The sequence below is a fragment of the Oncorhynchus masou genome, chromosome 3, assembly GCF_036934945.1.
Source record: "Oncorhynchus masou masou isolate Uvic2021 chromosome 3, UVic_Omas_1.1, whole genome shotgun sequence".
NCBI classification, from domain to species: Eukaryota; Metazoa; Chordata; class Actinopteri; order Salmoniformes; family Salmonidae; genus Oncorhynchus; species Oncorhynchus masou.
Genome location: NC_088214.1, coordinates 35,246,383 through 35,268,110, shown reverse-complemented (window position 1 = coordinate 35,268,110; position 21,728 = coordinate 35,246,383). Strand labels below are relative to the sequence as shown.

Here is a 21,728-nt window from a genome sequence, read left to right as displayed (position 1 = left end):
GTTATATGGCCGCAGAACATGTCTGAACATGTGCCTGTCATCATGACGGGGGAAAATATAGACATTTTATGTTGCCAAATGCTCTGTCTTTGTTGTCCTATGCATCCTTAGTCAGTAATATATATATATATCTTTCTCTCACACGATCTCTCTTCCCTCTTCATTCCCCACCTTTCTCCCTATCCCTCCCTCTCCTCCAGTTCCGTGTGGTGACAGCCCCGTTCCACAGGGTAGAGTTTGCAGACTTCTGGCTGGCCGACCAGCTCAACTCTCTAGGGGTGGTTCTGATGGACCTGGAGTACCTCATCTGTTTCTACAGCTTTGAGCTCGACTGGAAGCAACAAGACGGGCTACTGCGCGACAGTAAGCAACGGACACACACACACACACACATACATACATACATACATACATACATACATACATACATACATACATACATACATACATACATACACACACACTAACACACTCCAAGCTCTATGGACAATAAGCGTGTTAGTTTGACGATCAATCAGTCAGCTCAACAATCAGGGCTTTTCTCATTTCTGGTGGCTACTTTCATTTCTCTCTTCCTCTCCTTTATCCCCGTCTCCTCTCTCTGTATCTCTCTTTCTCACTCTCTCACTCTGTCATCACAACACGCAGCCTTATCCAAGCATACAAATCTCAGTCAAAACAAGCCCACACTAAACATACCCTCAAGACTTTTGTCCAAACAAAGTGAACTCGAGTCCAAACAAACATAACCAAGTCCACAGACGGCTCACTCCAAACACTATCCAGTCCAAATAAACATACACACCCACCTAGCCTTGTTCAAGCACATTTTATCCCGTTGATGTTATTATTTGCATGGGTGTTACGTGTTGGAGTCAACTCCCATGTAAAACTCATGAGTATATTCAATTCCTGTAAATAAATTCTATGTCCGACCCAACAGACAGGAATTTAAATGGAATGTATTTGGCAGATTTGATTGGTTGACTGATAATGTGCTTTGTGATAAGTGCTGGTGTTTGTCACTCCTACTCGTATAACTGAATTTTATTGGTTAATTCCTAATCGATGTGTATTCTGATAGGTGGAGGCGTGTGTCACTCGTACTCGTATGGCGTGCGGGCGGTGATCCAGTGTCTGCCGGCCTGGTTCCGCTTTGTGCAGTGCCTGCGGCGTTACCGCGACTCTAAACGGGCCTTCCCACACTTGGTCAACGCAGGGAAATACTCCACCACCTTCTTCGTGGTCACCTTCGCTGCCCTCTACAGCACCCACAAAGGTATGGAGAGAATGTTTATAGTCATCTTAGACTGGGATCTAAATGACATATCGGAAGTACAGAACTGTTTGGGGCCACTACGCCGGTTGACATGCATATACCAGTGATTCTCATAAGAGGAGAGAGGATCCACAAACAATGGAACAACAAACAAGGAGAGATTAGTACAGTAATGGTATTTGCAATATAACGTTTGTAGTTTCTACGTATGCACTACGTACCAAATGCTTGAATCATTGATTGAGCGGGTGCTTTGTTGATTGATCAGTGATTTGAGTGATTGAATATGACCCTTGACCCCTATGCCTCTCCCCTCCTAGCTGAGCGTCATGATGACACCCAGATCTTCTTCTACCTGCTGATTGGCTGTTCATTAGTCAGTTCCTGTTACACCCTGGTGTGGGACCTGAAGATGGACTGGGGCCTGTTTGACCGCAATGCAGGAGATAACACCATACTCAGAGAGGAGATCGTCTACCCACAGAAAGTTAGTGTGCACCTCTTGGTCATAATGACAAATATAAGTTGGGTAGAGGCAATCGTCCAAATACAGAAATACACACACACAGTTCGGGAAAAACATATGCCTCAAAGAGGAACAGAGAGGATGTAGGGCTGGTCGATATGTAACTAATTTGAATGTATGTTTCTGTGCAATATTCCAAATACCTGTAGCGCAAGAATCAAGTTTTTTTTTTGTTCTCATGAGAGTTTATGTCCGATTGTTCTCATGTTGTCTTTTTGGTCTCGTCTCCTTCGTTCCTTCTCTGCTCTGAGCACCTTTCCATTTACACCAACGATCGGAGTATAATGACAAGATGCTCATATCTCTGCCCTAACAATGGGAGTTGTCCCAAAGACGCAAAGGTAGTCAACAAGCTTAGGCCCAAAATAAGCCCATAGAAACGCATTGGGCTATTTTGTGAAACCTCTCGCTTTCGCCTGTTCCTCTGTTTACACTCACACACAAAGCCCCTGACACTCGCACAACAAAGATGAGAGATCACGTCTTCCTTTCTGACAAGCGGTTTCAACCTGCTATTTGCATTTGAGGTTTGGTCCAACAGAATGGGTCATATGGACACAAACACATTGAGTCATTATTTTACTGTAACAGAGGACAAGTTAACCTTTCTAATCATACCCTCAACTGCTCAAAGTTCACACAGAGCAGACAGTACTGAAACAGGAGTATCAATGAATGTTGATTCTGGACAAATTCATTCTCAGTGTTGCGCACGGCATTGCAGTTAACGCTAGCAGCATTTTGGCCACCGACTGTTATACTAGTTGTCTAATTAAGCAATAAGGCATGAGGAGGTGTGGTATATGGCCAATATACCATGGCTAAGGGCTGTTCTTAGGCACGCTGCATCACGGAGTGCCTGGACACAGCCTTTAGCCGTGGTATATTGGCCATATACCACAAACCCCAGAAGTGCTTTTTTGCTATTATAAACTGGTTACCAATGTAATTAGAGCAGTAAAAATACATTTTGTCATACCCATGGTATATGGTCTGATATACCACTGCTGTCAGCCAGTCAGCACTTAGTGCTCGAACCACCCAGTTTATAATCTGTGTTTTATAAATGTGCAATAAACATAAAACACAATTTAAATAAGGAATTGGCAACTCGATCTCATTCTGAGAAAGAAGGTAGGCCACTTGATTTCAACATCTGAACCAAGTGGACAGGCTAGCCTGCTGTTCAAACAGTTGGAGGACAGAACGGTGTGTTCATAACAATTCAACTGTTCTGCCTTGTTAACTAGCAAATAGATCCTTGAGACATAAAGATTAGCTGGCTACTCACTAGCTCGTGGGCTTGTGCTAGAGAGATTATGAGACCGGTTTTATAATGCCTGCTACAAGAGGTTAGTCATTATTAGTGAATGTGCTTTATACATGGTTCTGGTTAAATTTGTAACAAAATATTTTTGTAGACAAACCTGAAAGCCAGATCAGTGATCAGTGAACAACAAAAAAAAAGGTTAAACTATTTTGATTAAATAATTAGTTGGTTTAATGGTTGTGGAAGGCCTAGGTGTAATTTCACAAGCCCTGAATTCATTTAGATTATTGTTGACTGTTTGAAATGCAGTGTATTTGACCTTTTAATTGTACAACAAAGCTTATTTAGAAATGTATGTCGTAAATAGTTCAGAAGTTAGGGAAATAAATGGAAATGGAGAATGATTTTTAGGCCATAACACACAGCCATAAGATGTCTGCTAATGTAATAAATCATCGTTCAAATATTTTCAGGCCTACTATTTTTCTGTAATGTCAGAAGATATGTGGTTATGTGATGATAATACATGGGTGTGTATGTTTGTTCAGGCCTACTACTACTGTGCCATACTGGAGGATGTGCTGCTGCGTTTTGCCTGGACAATACCCCTCTCCCTGAGCACCGCCAGTGCACCGTCAGCTGCAGACATTGTGGCTACCATCCTAGCCCCTCTGGAGGTCTTCAGGTGAGATTACATTATCTGAAGATTCACAGGTGATCATTTAACCACTAAATACCTCCCTCAATGGTATTTCATACATGAAATGAATGTGAAACACCTCAACATTTCACTTGATTCTCTTCCGCTCCACTGCAGGCGTTTTGTGTGGAACTTCTTCCGCCTGGAGAATGAGCACCTAAATAACTGTGGCGAGTTCCGTGCCGTGAGGGACATCTCAGTGGCTCCGCTGAACGCTGACGACCAAACGCTGCTGGAGCAGATGATGGACCAGGAGGACGGAGTCCGGAACCGCTTGGGCAAGAAGAACTGGAAACGCTCCTACAGCATGTCCCTGAGACGGCCACGCCTCGCTTCCCAGTAAGGTTATACAATTGCTCCACACACATATAATGGCATGCCTGCATACATGCACACAAAGCTACAGCGTGTCCCTGAGACAACCGCGCCTCACTTCCCAGTATGGTAATAATGTATGGCTGTGTTCCCCTCTACTAAACTTCCTCTCCTCAGGACCAAGACCCGGGACACCAAAGTTCTCATGGAGGACACAGACGATGACACCTGACATCAGGCCAGACCCATTGCATCCATAGCATGGGTTCAGAACCTCTTTAAAGGACCACGTCCCTCCTAGGGGCATACACCCCCTCCTCCCCCATCAATCATTCGATCAATCATTTGATGACCCGCCCCCTCATCAGTCCATCACAGAGCTGCCTATCTGCGTCAACACACAGAGTACAACGACTTGAATATAGGCGTATACAGAGGATAACAATTGGAGACAAATACAAATATCACACACACCTTGGAACAGCTACTTTTAAGCCACTTTGTTTTGTTACGTTCATGGACCATTTAGTGCTGAGTTGACGTCACCCGTTGTTTTTTATATTTCATGGGGCATAGACAAAACACCAAGACTGTAAATGTTGATGTAAATATCAGGAAGAACAAACGGGGAACGGACTGTTGATTTCAAGATTGCTAATCAGAAATGATGTAATCTAAAAAAGACTGAGAGCGTTGGACTCTGAACAGTGATCAGACACTCCTCTGCAATCAGTCTGGTCCAAGACTTTCTTATGACCTTTTTTGATGAACATGATGATGACGATTACTGTATTGATATGACTGTCCTTTCCATGTGTGATAAGTTCTTCCACGAATACCTTGGTTTTTATTTTACTTTGTTTAATTAAATTGTTATTTATGTGAGGGGAAAGATGCCTAAAACATTTGGTAGTGAAATGGGGGAGGTTCTGATTTGAAATGGCTGCTAAAGTGTCTGCCTAATGTTGCCCAAAAATAACTGTTCCAAGAACTTGTTGGTAAGGGGGAGAGGAGTTTGTTCTAATGGTTTGGTTCAGTATGGGTCGGTCTGAATATAAGGCTGATCAGTGCTTCAGGGCATCTCATCCTTTAAAATGACATTATGTTCAAAAACCCTCAGGAGGCTCTGATTGGACAATTCTCTTAAAACAAGCCCACCCCTTCCCGGTCTTCAGAATCTTTATAGGGAGGGGGCCTCCCATCATTGGGGAACATCCCCCCCCCCATGTCTATTTCTATGGGCAAAAGCACATTCCATGGCAAAAACTGTTCACACCTCCTTTTGTTGGCGGAGAGGATTTTGCAGCTTATTTCCTGTAATTCTATACATTCTGCCATTGGGTGAATATTTTTTGGGCCATTTTTAAGCTAATTTCCTGCAGTTCTACATATTTTGCGTGTTCATGTGATATCTGAGTGACTCAAACATTACAACAAAATCAATGGGCTAAAAGACCTAGCTAAAAAAAAACGTTAGCTGACATGGACTAGTTGATCTGGACATTTCTGACACGTTATAAATAGCTCTCTGAGGTCTACAATGATGAGGAAAACTGATGATGCACTACCCAATTTCAAGAGTAATTTGAAAGCCAGACAGTCCCCCCCCCCGACCCCACAGTTTGGGAACCACTGGTCTAAGGTACAACATTTTTAGATAGACGTTATAGCGTAAATGAAATCATATCATTTGACAACCCTGTTTGTAAGATTTCAAATGATATCACACTCAACCGTTTATTTTTCCCCAGTGATGACGACGTCTCATGGACGGTTGGGGTATGCAAAATGGGTCAGCTTTGAGCACCTCCATCTCCTGAATGCTTTGACATTCAGGTCCAAAAAGTCACTTTCTGACCACTTCCACCGTGGACAAACATGAATGAAAGGTTTTGTTCAAATCAAAAGGGGTGCAGTCAGAAAGTGATTGAAATCACATGGAACAACCCTTATACCAATATGGTTTAACTGTAGCATTGTTTACTTTCATGCCAAATCTTGGATGTCTTCTTTTTATTTACTAGTGTAAGCTAACACAGTCTCTCTCAGTAATCCCTGGTAGGTGTGAGAATGACAGAATGTATGACTATTGCTCTTAGAGCTAGTCAAATATCTGAAACATTCCATTGAGAGCTGGGCTGTGCTTCCAAAGTGTAACGCTTCACTCAAAGCCCATTTTATGCTTGATCTGAAAATGTGGTCAGAGGCTCCGTATGGAGGGTGTGATGCAATTGCGGCGTCTCCGGAGACACGCAGAGGCCAAATTGAGCTCCATACCACCTCACCGTGAGCCTCCCAAATTTTGTAACAATGCGGAGGGCTCCGTATAGCTACATACACACAAACTCACTTCCTTTACAACAGCTCTGCGCTGCTCTGCAGAGCGCAAGAAGTATGAACGCCCGGACTTCTGCAGAGGCCGTGTCACCGTAGAACGCTGCACGGCCAATGCAGACATCAGATTGATCCTGCAGCACCTTTTCCTGATAATGCACAGTAGATAGAAATTAAATCTATGGAAAATATATTTCACTATTAGGGCCCTTACTTTTTCTTGGCCATGTGACAGTTTTTTTCTATAGAAAATCACTTCCTAAGGTGCCACCAGCCACCTGTGATCCCTACGTCTGTTCTAGACATCCTAGTTCTATATGCGATGTTGTGCTGCTTTGCGTCCACTAAGCACCACAGCCCAGGTCTCTTCTGAAAGCCCAGCTCTTTTCTATCAGTAGGGTCAGTTTCCACTGACTCTGTTATAATTGGGGCCCAGTGTTTTTCCTGCTCAGGTGTCAGTTTGGAAAACTCCTGGTCCTTGCCATCCCATTAGATCGCAGGGCTGAACACCCAATGCCAGTTAGGAGTCACGTGTATCTGGGGATGTGCAGGGGTTGGCCTCTTCACCCGCCCTTAATATTAGTAGTTGTTGAATTCTGCTGTAAAACAGCATATTTCTCTATAGCAGAAATCTAAGTCATTCCATCCAGACAGTTTTTTTTAATTTTTACATTTTATTCCTAGCCTTGGATGTGTTCTTAGCTCGGACACTTCTCACTTTGGGGGATTTGTTGAATGTATCATTCTGTTAGTAACTCCAGACAATAAATGCAATGTGTATGCTCTCACATAAAGACTCCAAAGAGAAGGGTCTGCATTGGCTCACCTAAGGAGACTTGAATATTAGAATGCATTTCATGCGTTTCAGCTTTAAGCGTTTTGCTCTGACTGAGTAAGAACCATTTCCCAGAATCCCTCCCTTCCTAAAAGCCACCTGAGGGTTTTAACCCCCACTCTGTACAACCAGGTAGATTTACTAACACTGTAAAGATATAAGCAATCGTATAGGGCGGAATCCTAACTTGATATGCCCAGATAACTCATCTCCCATTGATATCAATGCACGATGTTCAAAGGTTTGAGTTAACCCAAGTATATCTCAGGTTAGGTTTTGGCCCATACTTCTCAAGCTGCATTTCGTAGTTCATAGGTCAACTGTAATGGTGATTATGGAAAGCCTGATGGAGCTTAAATGTGGTCTAGGGGGAACTAGTCTTAAATAATGTGGTGAAGGAGAGAACCAAGAAAAGACAACATGGTGATCTATTAGTGTCTCCGTTCCAAGTTACACCTTATTGCTGATATAGTGCACAAGAAGTCTCATGCTATATTGGACTATATAGGGAATAGGGTGTCATTTGCAATATGCCCAGTCTTTTTATGGTTGAGCTTTCCTGTCGGCCTTGCCCAGCTCAGATGGGATTCTCCACAGAGGCCCATAGACTTGAATGGAGCTGGTGAGCAATAACGGCCATGCGTAATCCCTGTAATAAGTCTTAATAAGTGTTAAGCAATGTTTGTACCCGAGGGAGGAGGGGACCCCAGTGTCTCAGGGCAAACTGTTGATTTTCATTGGGCTTCAGTGCTTTGTAGATCAATGAGTCAATATTTAACTAGATTCCACCTCATCCGATTGTCCAATTTCTGACAAAAATAAATGATTTGCCATAAAAGTGTACCTACTTGTGCACTTTAGCTGCTATATAAGAACCATTATAGGCAGCGAATAAGCGAGCGATTCATTTGTTTTTTTCCTGACGAAAACGAGAAAGATGGGGCACAACTAGTAACGAGTCACCCTGTGCGACCTTGGGTCCCCCGCCCGTTGTTAAGATGGTGATGCCATTCTGTTACATTTTCAGATATTGTGGTCTCTACAGGTCTGAAGACTGCACCTCTCTAGGTCAACCAATGGACCTAGTGGGGGAATAAGCAAATATTTACCCTTTTGTTACATTCCTAATGTAACGTCACACCCCTGAGAGAGTGATATGGAGGGCCCACACACAAAGATATTGTAAATATACACACACTGAAGTGCTTACACACACCCTGCTTACAAGCATACCCTGTACACACACTTACCTTGCTTGGAGTATGATCCAGCTGATCTATGAATGCTAAGATTGGAGTAGCACTGGACCCATTCCCCTGTCGCTTCTCATTGGATCACTGAATCAGAGCTGTCACTCAAATGGATCCTCCCATGGAAGAAGAGTGGAATCTACTGTAGCAAAAGCCTGGACCAAAACAAAGCTCTTTAGAATGTTTTATGAAACGTAAACCATGTTTCCCTTATGCCTAGAACGTTATAAAGACTTAATAAAGACCCTGTATGGATTATATGAAACGGACGATCATTACATGTCCCATGTGTCCCGCGAGCGTTGTTTTATGTTTCAGTTTTTGGACATGCTCGCCCTATGTACTGTCATTGTACCCTGTACTTCTGGTCACTGTAACTACAACCTTAAAGGAGTACTCGTCGTGAGTACTCAACGGCATTCTCTGCTAACTTAGGCGTCTGGATCGTCTCCCTGACCCTGTAATTCTGTTTTTTAGTTTAAAAAAAATATCAAACAAAAAAATGACTGGACTCGTAGCTCTTTATTTCCATCCTTCTGTACTTGTTTATTTCCTATTTTATTCATTCTCTTCTGTAATTTCTTTGTCCAGCAGGTGCTGCTGTTTCTATGACCTCATGAGGACATTCTGTTTGACCTCGTGAGGACATTCTATAATGTTTGAATGTAGACTGTTGTGAATATTTTCCTATACATTTTGGTTTCTTTTGCAAAGGGAGGTGTCAATGAAATGTCTTCTTATAGCTACTCAAAGTAGTAGTTTCATGCCCATGCTTGGCAGGCTGAAACCTCCCATGCTTCTCCTATAAATGGGGAAAAAAAGCCACAGATTTGACACCAAAAAACATGCCCTATTTGGGATGTCCGCTACAGCAAATGCGGATCAACATGACGCCGTCCTCTTGTGTGGAATGCCAAAAGATAAAATTATCTGACAGATTGTAGAGACAAAGTAACATTTTACGGGCACTTTTGTAACTGTACACTCTGCCTTTTCATTCTCTGGAAGTATTTAATTCCGTTTGGGAAGTGATTCATGACCAAATAGATCACATACTTTTGTATATATAGTGTGACACCCCTTCAAATTTGTGGATTCGGCTATTTCAGCCGCACCCGTTGACGATTGGTGTATAAAAATCGAGCACACAGCCATGCAATCTCCATAGACAACTATTGGCAGTAGAATGACCTTACTGAAGACCTGTGACTTTCAACGTGGCACCATCATAGGACGCCATCTTTCCAACAAGTCAGTTCGTCAAGAGCTGCAAGTGCTGTTATTGTGAAGTGAAAACGTCTAGGAGCAACAACGGCTCAGCTGCAAAGTGGTAGGCCACACAGGCTCACAGAACAGGACCGCCGAGTGCTGATGCGCGTAGCACGTAAAAGTCATCTGTCCTCAGTTGCAACACTCACTACCGAGATCCAAACTGCCTATGGAAGCAACGTCGGTACAATAACTTTGTTGGGAGCTTCATTAAATGGGTTTCCATGGCCAAGCAGCCACACACAAGCCTAAGATCACCATATGCAATGCCAAGCATTGGCTGGAGTGGTGTAAAGCTCGCCGCCATTGGACTCTGGAGCAGTGGAAACACTTTCTCTGGAGTGATGAATCACACTTCACCATCTGGGTTTGGCGGATGCCAGGAGAACACTACCTGCCCCAATGCATAGTGCCAACTGTAAAGTTTGGTGGATGAGGAATAATGTTCTGGGGCTGTTTTTTATGGTTCTGGCTGGGCCCCTTAGTTCCAGTGAAGTGAAATCTTAATGCTACAGCAAAATGACATTCTAGACGATTCTGTTCTTCCAACTTTGTGGCAACAGTTTGGGGAAGGCCCTTTCCTGTTTCAACATGACAATGCCCCCCGCGCACAAAGCGGGGTTCATCCAGAAATAGTTTGTTGATATTGCTGTGGAAGAACTTGACTGGCCTACACAGAGCCCTGACCTCAACCCCATTGAACACCCTTTGAGATGAATTGGAACAACGACTGTGAGCCAGGCCTAATCACCCAACATCAGTGCCCGACCTCACTAATGCTCGTGGCTGAATGGAAGCAAGTTCCCGCAGCAATGTTCCAACGTCTAGTGGAAAGCCTTTCCAGAAGAGTGGAGGCTTATAGCAGCAAAGGGGGGACCAGCTCCATATTAATGCCCATGATTTTGGAATGAGATGGTTGACGAGCAGTTGTCCACATGCTTTTGTATAGTGTATGATAAACTGGGTGGTTCGAGTCCTGAATTCTGATCAGACCATATACCACGGGAATGACTAAAGATTTATTTTATGTTGGTAACCGGTTCATAAGACTGGGTTTGTGGTATATACGAAGGCTAAGGGCTGTATCCAGGGCCTCTGTGTTGCATCGTGACTGCACCTCTGTGTTGCATCGTGAACAGCTTTTAACAGTGGTATAAATGGCAATATACCACACCCCCTCCGAGTTATTAAGTGTTTCAATTGTAGCATAACAGAACAATTTATTTAGATGAATAACAGCTCGTTGGCATATTCCACAAGTCACTGCACACGTTTTCCACTGTCTTGCCTTGTTGCAACGTATCATGGCAGTAGACATTAGGTCGAGAAGTACTTGAAAACAAAGGTTCACCCCTCACCACCAATAGGCTGTACAGTTGCCTTGATTTCACCATCTTTGTTGACACGTGCTTCGATTATTTGCTTAGTTGCACAGCGGTGAGTAGGGCCTAGCATAGGTGAGCCGCATGCGGGTTAAAGAGCAGAAATTATTTCAGTTGCATTCTGACTGCATGAACGGATGTTTCTCCATTCTCATTGACATAGAGTAGCCTACTTTTGTGTGTGGTGGGCGGGAAATGTCATACAGTTCCGACATGTCTGTAAAGGAGAATTATTACGAAGGAGACCTAAATAGTTTACCCGACGACTCCAATGTTGTCCAACGTTATTTATTACAACTGAGACAGAGGGCACAGAAAAACGTCATCGACCCGCAGGACAGGTTGAATTGGTCGGACAGTTTTCTAATAAAGTTTCTGAGAGCGAGAGACTTTGATGTTGAGCTGTCACTGAAGGTTGGTATCCGCGGTGGGTTAACTATTGTAAAATTAAACTATTTAGGACATGGTTTAATGTATTTAGCAGTTGTTTAAAACTTGGAATCAAAACTGTCAGGGAAGGAGAGTTGGGTCGATGCCCCCAAGAACAATGTCCAATTGCCTACACAAAAAAACAGTTTGGTAAATGTGATGTATGTGCACGATGGTCACACTTAGTTTGTTTGCCTATGAAGGGAAATAAGTGACCGCATTTCACACTTTTTAAGTTAACGTTATTTAATGAAATGTTTTTAGAAAAGAGGCGTTTTTCCCAAGTACTGGGGTAACTGCCAGGACGATCAATGGGAGCAGGATGCACCTGAGCTCAATTTCGAGTCTCATAGCAAAGGGTCTGAATAGTTATTTTTATTATATTTGCAAACATTTCTAAAAAAAAACTTATGTGGTATTGTGTGTAGATTGCTGAGGATTTTTTATGTTTATTTAATCAATTGTAGAATAAGTCTATAACGTAACAATATGTGGAAAAATTCAAGGGGCCTGAATACTTAACGAAGGCACTGTGTGTGTCTAATATATATATATATATAATTTTTTTTAATTCTAGATGACAAAATGTTATATTAACTTACCTCCGAATCGTTGCTAGTGACTTAAAAAAATGTAGATGAGACGGATATTTTGAATTCTTTATTTTGATTGCAATCTCTCAGAAAAAGTTAAAGATGTTGATCGTTCTCCATCCTCCCGTTTCAGAATGTAATTTTCATTGTCCTGCTTGGTTCAATAGCTTGACATGATTTGACTGGCTGACCACTGGCTATTTTTCTGTTGCAATCTAAAATATGTTTTCTTTCCCATCTTTCTTTCTCTCGCTTCCTCTCTCCCTCCATCCTTATAGCTACTAATTAATTACCAGCGTTGGAGGAGAGAGTGCCCAGAAATCAATGCCAACCTGCACCCGTCCTCTGTCCTGGGACTCCTCCAGAATAACTACCATGGAGTGCTGAGGGACCGGGACCTCAGTGGCAGCAGAGTGCTCATCTATAGGATAGGTTAGTCCTCATCTATATGGTGTGGTCTTGGTGTCAGGCAAGGCAAATGGCACCACTGCATAAAACCACCTAATATAGTATTTAGTACTTGTAGTATTTTATTAGGATCTCCATTAGCTACTGCTAAAGCAGCAGCCACTCATCCTGGGTTCCACACAAACCATAGCATAATAAATAACATTAATAGATAATTACAGCTGAAGGACAGAATTAAATACATTTAAAATAAGAATACACACTTTCATACATTTGCCTTAGCATTCCATGCATCATGTACTCATAACAGCAATACTGCATCCATTAATTTTCTCATGTATTGCAATCCTTTGCTCTACTACTGTTACACTTGCTTTGTTTAAGCAGGTCCAGATATCCTAATATCACAGCATCCTTGAATCCTGATATTCTAATCTCACAGCACAAGTTATGTAGAGAATGTCACTACATCAGGAACCAATCTGTGTCATTGGTTCATAATCATGTGACTCATAGATGCTACTGAACACATGAAAATGCAATAATCATGTAGAGTTTCACCAAAGTTGTTAACTCCTCCTCATCCCCCCTGGCGTGAACAGAACCACATATCATTTCGTATGGAGTTGCACATAAGTTCACCCCTTCTGTGTTCCCCTGATGTGAATGCAGCAACCTTAAATTGTATAGAGTTGCAGTTTGCACTTCACTAAATTCCCCTGATGTGAATAAAGCTACCTTAATTCACTAAATTCCCAACATGAATAAAGTTACCTTGTCATCGACAGTTACCGCCCACAATGGGGTAACGTAATCTCTTGAATCATATGGAATTGCGCCGAAGTTTCACTCCTGCTATGTTTCCCTAACGTCAACGCAGCAACCTTGAAATGTACTTTGAACATTATTAATTTTGATACATCGGCCCATGGCACAGGGCTATGTGAGGTGGCATACCTACTGTATTTGGCTTAATATAGTATACTCTATAGTAGGTGTATTCAAATCTTACCTTACGAGATCCAGAGCACTGCTTGTTTTCTGTTCTACCTGATCATTAATTGCACCCATCTGGTGTCTCAGGTCTAAATCAGTCCCTGAATTGAAGGGAATAATTTATAAAAAGCAGTTGAATTGGCTTCGATGTCAAGATTAGAATTAATGTACTCTACAGCAGGGCTCTCCAACCCTGTTCCTGGAGAGCTACCCTCCTGTAGGTTTTTGCTCCAACTCCAGTTGTAACTAACCTTATTCAGTTTATCAACCAGCTAATTGTTAGAATCAAGTGTGCTAGATTAGGGTTGGAGTGAACACTTACAGGACGGTAGCTCTCCAGGGACAGGGTTGGAGGACCATGCTCTACTGGGCCATTTGAGAAGTTGTAATTTTGAGATGTCATTTGCAATGTGTTGGCTTGTCTCCTCAGGTCAGTGGAACCCTAAAGATTTCACAGCTTACGAGGTGTTCCGTGTCAGTCTGATCACATCTGAGCTGATTGTCCAGGAGACCGAGACCCAGAGGAATGGACTGAAGGCCATCTTCGACATGCAGGGATGGTGCTTCGCTCATGCCCTACAGATCAACTCCTCCCTGGCAAAGATGATGTCCTCTGTGCTCACGGTAGGCTATTAGTTGAACTTGGTTGTGTTCATTAGGAAACCAATGAAAAATGTTTTTGAAGTTTTGCAACTGAAAACAAAAATGCTTTCCTATTGAACCATTGCAGGTAGTCCCTCCCTGTTTCAGTCTGTTTTCTTTAGTTTGGTGCCTAATGAACAGAACAGAACAACATCTGTATTGCAGACATCTCATGTTAATCGTACAGAATATAGCTACATACTCAATAGATATACTGTGAATAAGCCTGTAATAATAATACTGTAATAAGCCTCTGTGTAAATGTGATCTTGTCAGGACTCGTTTCCTCTGAAGGTGCGAGGGATCCATCTGATCAATGAGCCCATATTCTTCAGACCCGTCTTCACCATGATCCGTCCATTCCTGACTGATAAGATCAAACAGCGGGTCAGTCACCATGTTCTTGCACTATGACTTTTGCTTCACCTGGATACATATTTCACACATTGTCAACAGGAGTGATGGAGATGATGATAGTGACCTCAGATGTTGTTTAGAGCAGGTGCTTATAACCCATTATGATAATGATGGTAATGCTGCCTCTGATGACAATGTTGATCATGACAACAGTGATACTAATTCATGTCAATTCCCTTCTGTCTTACTCCTAGATCCACATGCACGGCAGTAATTTCAAAGAGACGCTGAGTGGCTTCTTCTCCAAAGACATCCTCCCCCAGGAGTACGGGGGCAGCGGCCCCTCCATGGAGGAGGTGTGTCAGGAGTGGACCTCCCACATTCTGCAGTCTGAGGAACGCCTCACCCAGCTCTCCATCTGCCCTGCAGGAGATGAGGTCACCTCAGACCCAGAGACAGAACCTGACCCTGACAGCCAGTCTGCCTACAGCTCCTGACTCCAAATGGACTACACATCCCAGAGTGCATCTCAATAGGTGTATTCCAACCACACAACTCGTAGCATCCTTCTGAAGTGGATGGGGTGCACATCTTCAGCTCTCGAGGTCCAAGATTATATGCAAGTTTACTACCAGTGGTTATTAAGTTTGTCAGTTGATGATGGTAGGACCAAATGCTCAAAGAATTTTAGCTATACATTGTGTTTGGAATTAGACCTAGACTACTTTTCTCTATCTCCTGTTTTATGGGTTTTAAAGTATATTAGCAGTATACAGCCAACTGTCTGTTACCATGTGTTATAACTAAGACCAAGGTTAAAGATGTATGTTTTAGCTATTTGTTCAATTTTGTGAATGTCTACTGTATTAGAGACTTGTATTTTTATATTATAATTGGTGTTTTAATTATGAAGATTAAAGGTCAATTCCACCACTTTTCAACCTCATTTACATTATCTTCAGCACAATGCCAACATGTGAAAACGGCACATTTCTACATTTTGTAGAAAGAAAATCTAAAGTTCTAGCCGATTACATCTGAGATCCGCATTGACGTGGGGAGCATGAAAATACCCTCCCTCTGTCTAGAAATACTTTACAAGTTTTGAAAAACACTTTTTACTCTACCCTGTGATGTCACAAGCTAGGTTTCTATCCAATTTGCATGAGATGTTCATGCAAATGTTATAAAATCTGCATTAAACAAATATGCACATTTTCCCACCTAAGGTTTGTTTCCATCAAAACAGACTTGTTGCAGAGAGAAGGCTGTCCGTGATGACGTAGTACACATAAACACTTTTTGCGCTAAAGATCTCATGTATCAGATTAACAAAAACAAATTCAATGTATGTGCATTGCATTTTCCACTCTATGCATGGTTTTGTTTTGTCACACAAACTTGTGATGAATGCCGAACTTGTCCAATCTATAAAAACAAACACCCAACCCATGCGACCCCAAACGGTTCACACCCCTCTTGTTGGTGGAGAGAAATGTTTTATACCTAATTTCTTGCACTTGTACACATTTCTTCCATGTCTTGTGTGTGTGTGTATATGATACCACTACAAGGGGTCGAAGCCCGACAGAGGAAACAAAATATACTGTATATATACACAGTACCAGTTAACACACTCATTACAGGGTTTTTCTTTATTTTTCTACAATGTAGAAAATAGTAAAAATAGTGAATACATCAAAACTATGAAATAACACATATGGAATCACTGTGTACCAAAGAAGTATTACACAAATCAAAATATATTTTATATTTGAGATTCTTCAAAGTAGCCACCCTTTGCCTTGATGACAGCTTTGCACACTTGGCATTCTCTCAACCAGCTTCATGATTTAAATTAACAGGTGTGCCTTGTTAAAATGTAATTTGTGGAATTCCTTTCCTTCTTAATGCGTTTGTGCCAATCAGTTGTTTTGTGACAAGGTAGGGGTGGAATACAGAAGATAGCCCTATTTGCTAAAATACCAAGTCTATATTATGGTGGCAAGAACAACTCAAATAAGCAAAGAGAAATGACAGTCCAGCATTACTTTAAGACATGAAGGTCAGTCAATCTGGAACATTTCAAGAACATCAAGCGCTATGATGAAACTGGCTCTCATGAGGACCACCACAGGAAAGGAAGACCCGGAGTTACCTCTGCTGCAGAGGATAAGTTCATTAGAGTTAACAGCCTCAGATTGCAGCCCAAATAAATGCTTCACAGAGTTCAAGTAACAGACACATCTCAACATCACCTGTTCAGAGGAGAGTCAGGCCTTTGTGGTCAAATTGCTGCAAAGAAACCACTACTAAAGGACACCAATAAGAAAAGATTTGCTTGGGCCAAGAATCACGAGCAGTGGACCTTATACCAGTGGAAATCTGTCCTTTGGTCTGATGAATCCAAATTGGAAATGTTTGGTTCCAATCGCAGTGTCTTTGTGAGACGCAGAGTAGGTGAACGGATGATCTCTGCATGTGTGGTTCCCACACTGAAGCATGGACGAGGAGGTGTGGGGGTGCTTTGCTGGTGACACGGTTAGTGATTTATTTAGAATTCAAGGCACACTTAACCAGCATGGCTACCACAGCATTCTGCAGCAATATGCCATGGGCCAAAATACCAGCAACAGTGTGTGAAAACCTTGTGAAGACTTACAGAATACGTTTGACCTCTGTCATTGCCAACAAAGGGTATATTACAAAGTATTGAGATAAACTTTTGTTGTTGACCAAATACTCATTTTCCACCATGATTTGCAAATAAATTCATAAAAAAATCCTACAATGTGATTTTCTGGATTTTCTTTTTCATTTTGTCTGAATCCTGCACCAAATATATATTCTGCAGGATTCATGCAGAATTTTTTGTAAGGGAAGTCCTGCAGGATATCCCACTGGATTTTTGGGGCAACTTTCCTGTAAGACAATTCCTATATGTAGGAATTATGCAGGTATCCCTTCACAAAAACAATCCAGCAGGAATCCTGCAGAATATACAGTGGATTCGGAAAGTATTCAGACAAGAGGTCGACCGATTAATCGGAATGGCCGATTAATTAGGGCCAATTTCAAGTTTTCATAACAATCGGAAATCGGTATTTTTGGGTGCTTTCTTTTACACCTTTATTTAACTAGGCAAGTCTGTTAAGAACACATTATTTTCAATGACGGCCTAGGAACGGTGGGTTAACTGCCTCGTTCAGGGGCAGAACCACAGATTTTTACCTTGTCAGCTCAGGGGATCCAATCTTGCAACCTTACAGTTTACCAGTCCAACGCTCTAACCACCTGATTACATTGCACTCCACGAGGGGCCTGCCTGTTACGCAAATGCAGTAAGCCAAGGTAAGTTGCTAGCTAGCATTAAACTTATCTTATAAAAAAAACTATCAATCAACAACTGTCATTGCTCCAATGTGTACTTAACCATTAAACATCAATGCCTTTCTTAAAATCAATACACAAGTATATATTTTTAAACCTACATATTTAGCTATAGGAAATCCAGGTTAGCAGGCAATATTAAACAGGTGAAATTGTGTCACCTCTTGCGTTCATAGCATGCAGAGTCAGTGTATATGCAACATTTTGGGCCGCCTAATTTGCCAGAATTTTACGTAAGTATGACATAAGGTTGTGCAATCAAACAGGAATATTTAGACTCATGGATGCCACCCGTTAGATAAAATACGGAACGGAATAAGCTTTTTGTTTTCGAGGTTATAGTTTCCGGATTTGACCTAAGGCTCATATTTCTGAGTGTTTATTATAGTTAAGTCTATGATTTGATACAGCAGTCTGATTGAGTGGTGATAGGCAGCAGCAGGCTCGTAATAGTCAAAGGTATATGGTTTAGAGAGAAATAATCAACGTGTTATAATTCCTGTAATAACTTGCTGCTGAACTTGAAAGGGGTTCCTTCGTTAATTTACCGTTCATGTCTTCCACAGAGAATGTCTTGATCTACTTCAAATAAGGTCTGTGTTTCGTGCAGACTTAAACCGCATCAGCGTTTTGACACCCGTGTAAATCTCACTAGGAGAAGGTAACGTTTGTCAACATGTTTTCATAAATCCACTCTACAAAAAAAAAAGATCTTTGCATATATTTAGCCAATATTGATCAGAGTTACCTTGTCCTATGGATATCTACACAGTTATACAATTGGCAAAGGGGGTGTAAGCCTACACGAAACCTTATTTTAAGTGAATCTAAAAATATCCTATGGAATAAATGGATGAAGGAACCGCTTTTCAGATTTTGCTAGAAGGTGTCATGGAAATTATGACCCGCACTTTGGTAGTCAATTCTTACCATGCTCATTATTAAAATAGGATTTCCTGCAAACTCCCAAAAAATGTTAGTAGCATAATAACATAACATAAGCCATTGGAAAATGTGTAGAATTGCAGGAAACTGCAGTTTCTCTCTCAGAACTCAAATGGACAACTAGAAAAAGCTCACACCAAGTTTATTCACTCACTGGGTCATACAACTGCAAAGACAAGGTACGATTACACAAGCACATACATTCCTAACCTTCTAATAGGCGATGTCAACTCCTTACACATCTAGACAGCAAATACATCTCTGTTTCCAGGCAGGAACTTAAATGGTTCCTCTCACTGGTGTAGTCATCGCCCTGCCTGATACTAGAACCTTCGTGGGCATGGAAGTGTATGTGTGAGGTAGGACTGTCGTAAGAGAGTAGTTGTGATGGGCCTCTAACCCCCTTTAATACAGCAAAATCCATCTAAAACCATGCCATTGGCCACGCCTACTGCCATCGTAGGGGAAACACTGTTCTGAGTATCTTGGTAAACTATTTTAAACTCATTTTCAATGCCCTCTTACCTATTCTGCCCATTCATGTCATCTAGCCTATAGGCCTAGTTGAAATTGAAAACCTACCTCTCCCAAGAATCCACGCCAGTCCCAAGACGGACGAAAAGGAGATAGCCACGGGTCAACAACAAGAAAGGTAGCTACTGTATGATTCTTCAGACATTCATAACGAATCGATTGTACCTATATGGACTTAAAACAGTCTATATCAAAACTGTCTTCTGATAATGACAATTGGTTGGATTTTGTCTGAGGTATCCTTAATCATCTCATCGTCTACCCTCCTTAGAATGGAAGAGGAAAACGACTTTACAAGCCATGGCTACAAGTAAGTATTCCACTCAGGGAAACAGCACAGCAGTACTATACACTCACTCCTTTCTGAAATGTTACTGACAGTTGCCACAGTCACCTGACATGCATGGCTCTTCCACACAGGACAGCACGTCCAAGAGCGACGTCGATCGACCAAAGACCGCCAGCGTCCATCCACTCTGGTAAAACAACATAGCCATTGAAATCACATGAACTTAGAAGGTAGACTGACACCATCAAAACAGTAGGGAATTGGACACAGAAGAGACTTGAAACACAACCTTAGTGGCAAAAATAACAGCAATGAACACTTAGCCATCCTAGAAGTTGGCAGATTTGGGATTGTAGATCCTCAACTGGTCAGATATTTGGGGATGGTGTTTAAAATATCCACCATACAATATCTTTAATGCGGAGTGCCTAACAGAGACTCATATGGTCACATTTTCTAAAACCTTGGTATGGCTTGGCCAGGATCAAATAAGGCCCAATATATGGGAATAATACCAACGTTTAGGTTGATGACTGACAGGTGCAAGCATCCGTTTTTTGTTGGCTGTTTCATTATTCACCTCCTGCATCTGTCTACTTTCTGTTCCACTGCCTGTTTCTTAGTGATCTGCCTTCCTTCATGTTAACACTACGGCTATAAGCCTCCTTCTGACCTGGGTATCTGTTGTGCTTACAGGGAAACAATGCAGGTGGAGACAACACATATGGACAAGGCAGGGAGATCTTAAATCAAGTCAGAGGACAAGGAGTGGGGAGAAAAGGCTAAATCTATCCAAAAGAAAAATGACTGAAGATGAGTCTCTGTTCTCAATACTCTGTTATGCTCTAAGACACACAACCACCAAGATAGCTCTCAGTAATTTATTGGACATTATACATCTCCGTTGTCCAAAGGGGAAAAACGGCATTCCCAACAGCCAGGTGTATGATGTATTTTGACTGTAATGACACTTTTGAAATGCAGTATATTTGTCCAACATGCCAGTATTTCTTTGGCAGTGAAGTGCCAGATCATTGCACATCATGTGCTTGCCTCCCTGGGGATATGCCATCTCTTGTCAAGAGTGGATCAGTGTTTATGAAATTGTCCGTCAAAAAACAACTAGAGGAAAAGTTCTCAGATCCCAAATTCTGTAACGCATTAGAATATAAGTATTCTTGGTCCAAGAGCAGCCCAGATAGTACAGATTACATTTATGATGGTGCACTATACAAGTCAATATATGCCCTTAATGGCACTGATTTAATTAACCTTTCACTCTCATGGAATGAGGAAGGCGTTCCAATATTCAAGTCCTCTCCCTTTCACATCTGGCCCCTAAAAGTCATAGTTAATTAAGTTCCCCCAGACCTAAGAGCAAAGCACATCATTCTTGTGGGGCTGTGGTTTGGGCTACTGGTGCTATCACAAAGGAGAAGTGATAAACAAGGGTAATGGGTTCACGAGAGTGTATCTGCCAGTGGTGGAAAAAGTACCCAATTGTCATACTTGAGTAAAAGTAGAGATACCTTAATAGAAAATGACTCAAGTAAAAGTCATCCAGTAAAATACTGCTTGTATGTAAATGAAGTCATCGACTCGGCCTGTCCTTAAACATTCGTATGCCCATATGCTAATACTTCACACCAAAGATTTTAAGGCACAGATCAATAGCCAAGATACTCAGCTTTCCGCAGACACCATGCTTTTGCAGATAGATGCTTCTGTTCTCATACCAGACTACATTAAATGTTGAAAAAATCAAGTAGTGTCCCCAAATATTGGGACTTTACATTTAAGAGGTACTTTACACCACTGGTATCCGCTTGAGAGTGAGCCAGAACCACGCACAGACACTAAACACCTCAGAGAGGTTGCCTTGGTGATAGTCAGGGAACACCATACATGGTGTTAAGGGCCCATCTCCTTTAATGTTTCTTACTGTTTTCAACATGATTGCAGGGTTTGATCACAAGCATGGCATT

The 21,728-nt window shown here is 41.8% G+C and overlaps 2 protein-coding genes across 2 annotated transcripts in view; both read left to right on the top strand.

The window, feature by feature from the left end:
• Nucleotides 1–8,774, top strand: part of LOC135515295 (xenotropic and polytropic retrovirus receptor 1 homolog) — a 33,115-nt gene extending 24,341 nt beyond the window's left edge. Inside the window, exons 9-14 of the mRNA XM_064938986.1 lie at nt 201–363; nt 1,085–1,279; nt 1,600–1,766; nt 3,624–3,760; nt 3,893–4,114; nt 4,268–8,774. Coding sequence (XP_064795058.1) covers nt 201–363; nt 1,085–1,279; nt 1,600–1,766; nt 3,624–3,760; nt 3,893–4,114; nt 4,268–4,322 — 939 coding nt within the window. The 3' untranslated portion in view covers nt 4,323–8,774. The remainder of the gene's footprint in view (nt 1–200; nt 364–1,084; nt 1,280–1,599; nt 1,767–3,623; nt 3,761–3,892; nt 4,115–4,267) is intronic.
• Nucleotides 8,775–11,238: 2,464 nt separating this feature from the next.
• On the top strand, nt 11,239–15,518 carry LOC135515287 (alpha-tocopherol transfer protein-like). Its single transcript, XM_064938981.1, has 5 exons — nt 11,239–11,574; nt 12,461–12,614; nt 14,017–14,210; nt 14,505–14,615; nt 14,840–15,518. Exons 1-5 carry the CDS (start codon nt 11,356–11,358, stop codon nt 15,080–15,082), a joined length of 921 nt encoding a protein of 306 aa, XP_064795053.1. The 5' UTR covers nt 11,239–11,355; the 3' UTR covers nt 15,083–15,518.
• Nucleotides 15,519–21,728: the final 6,210 nt, after the last annotated feature.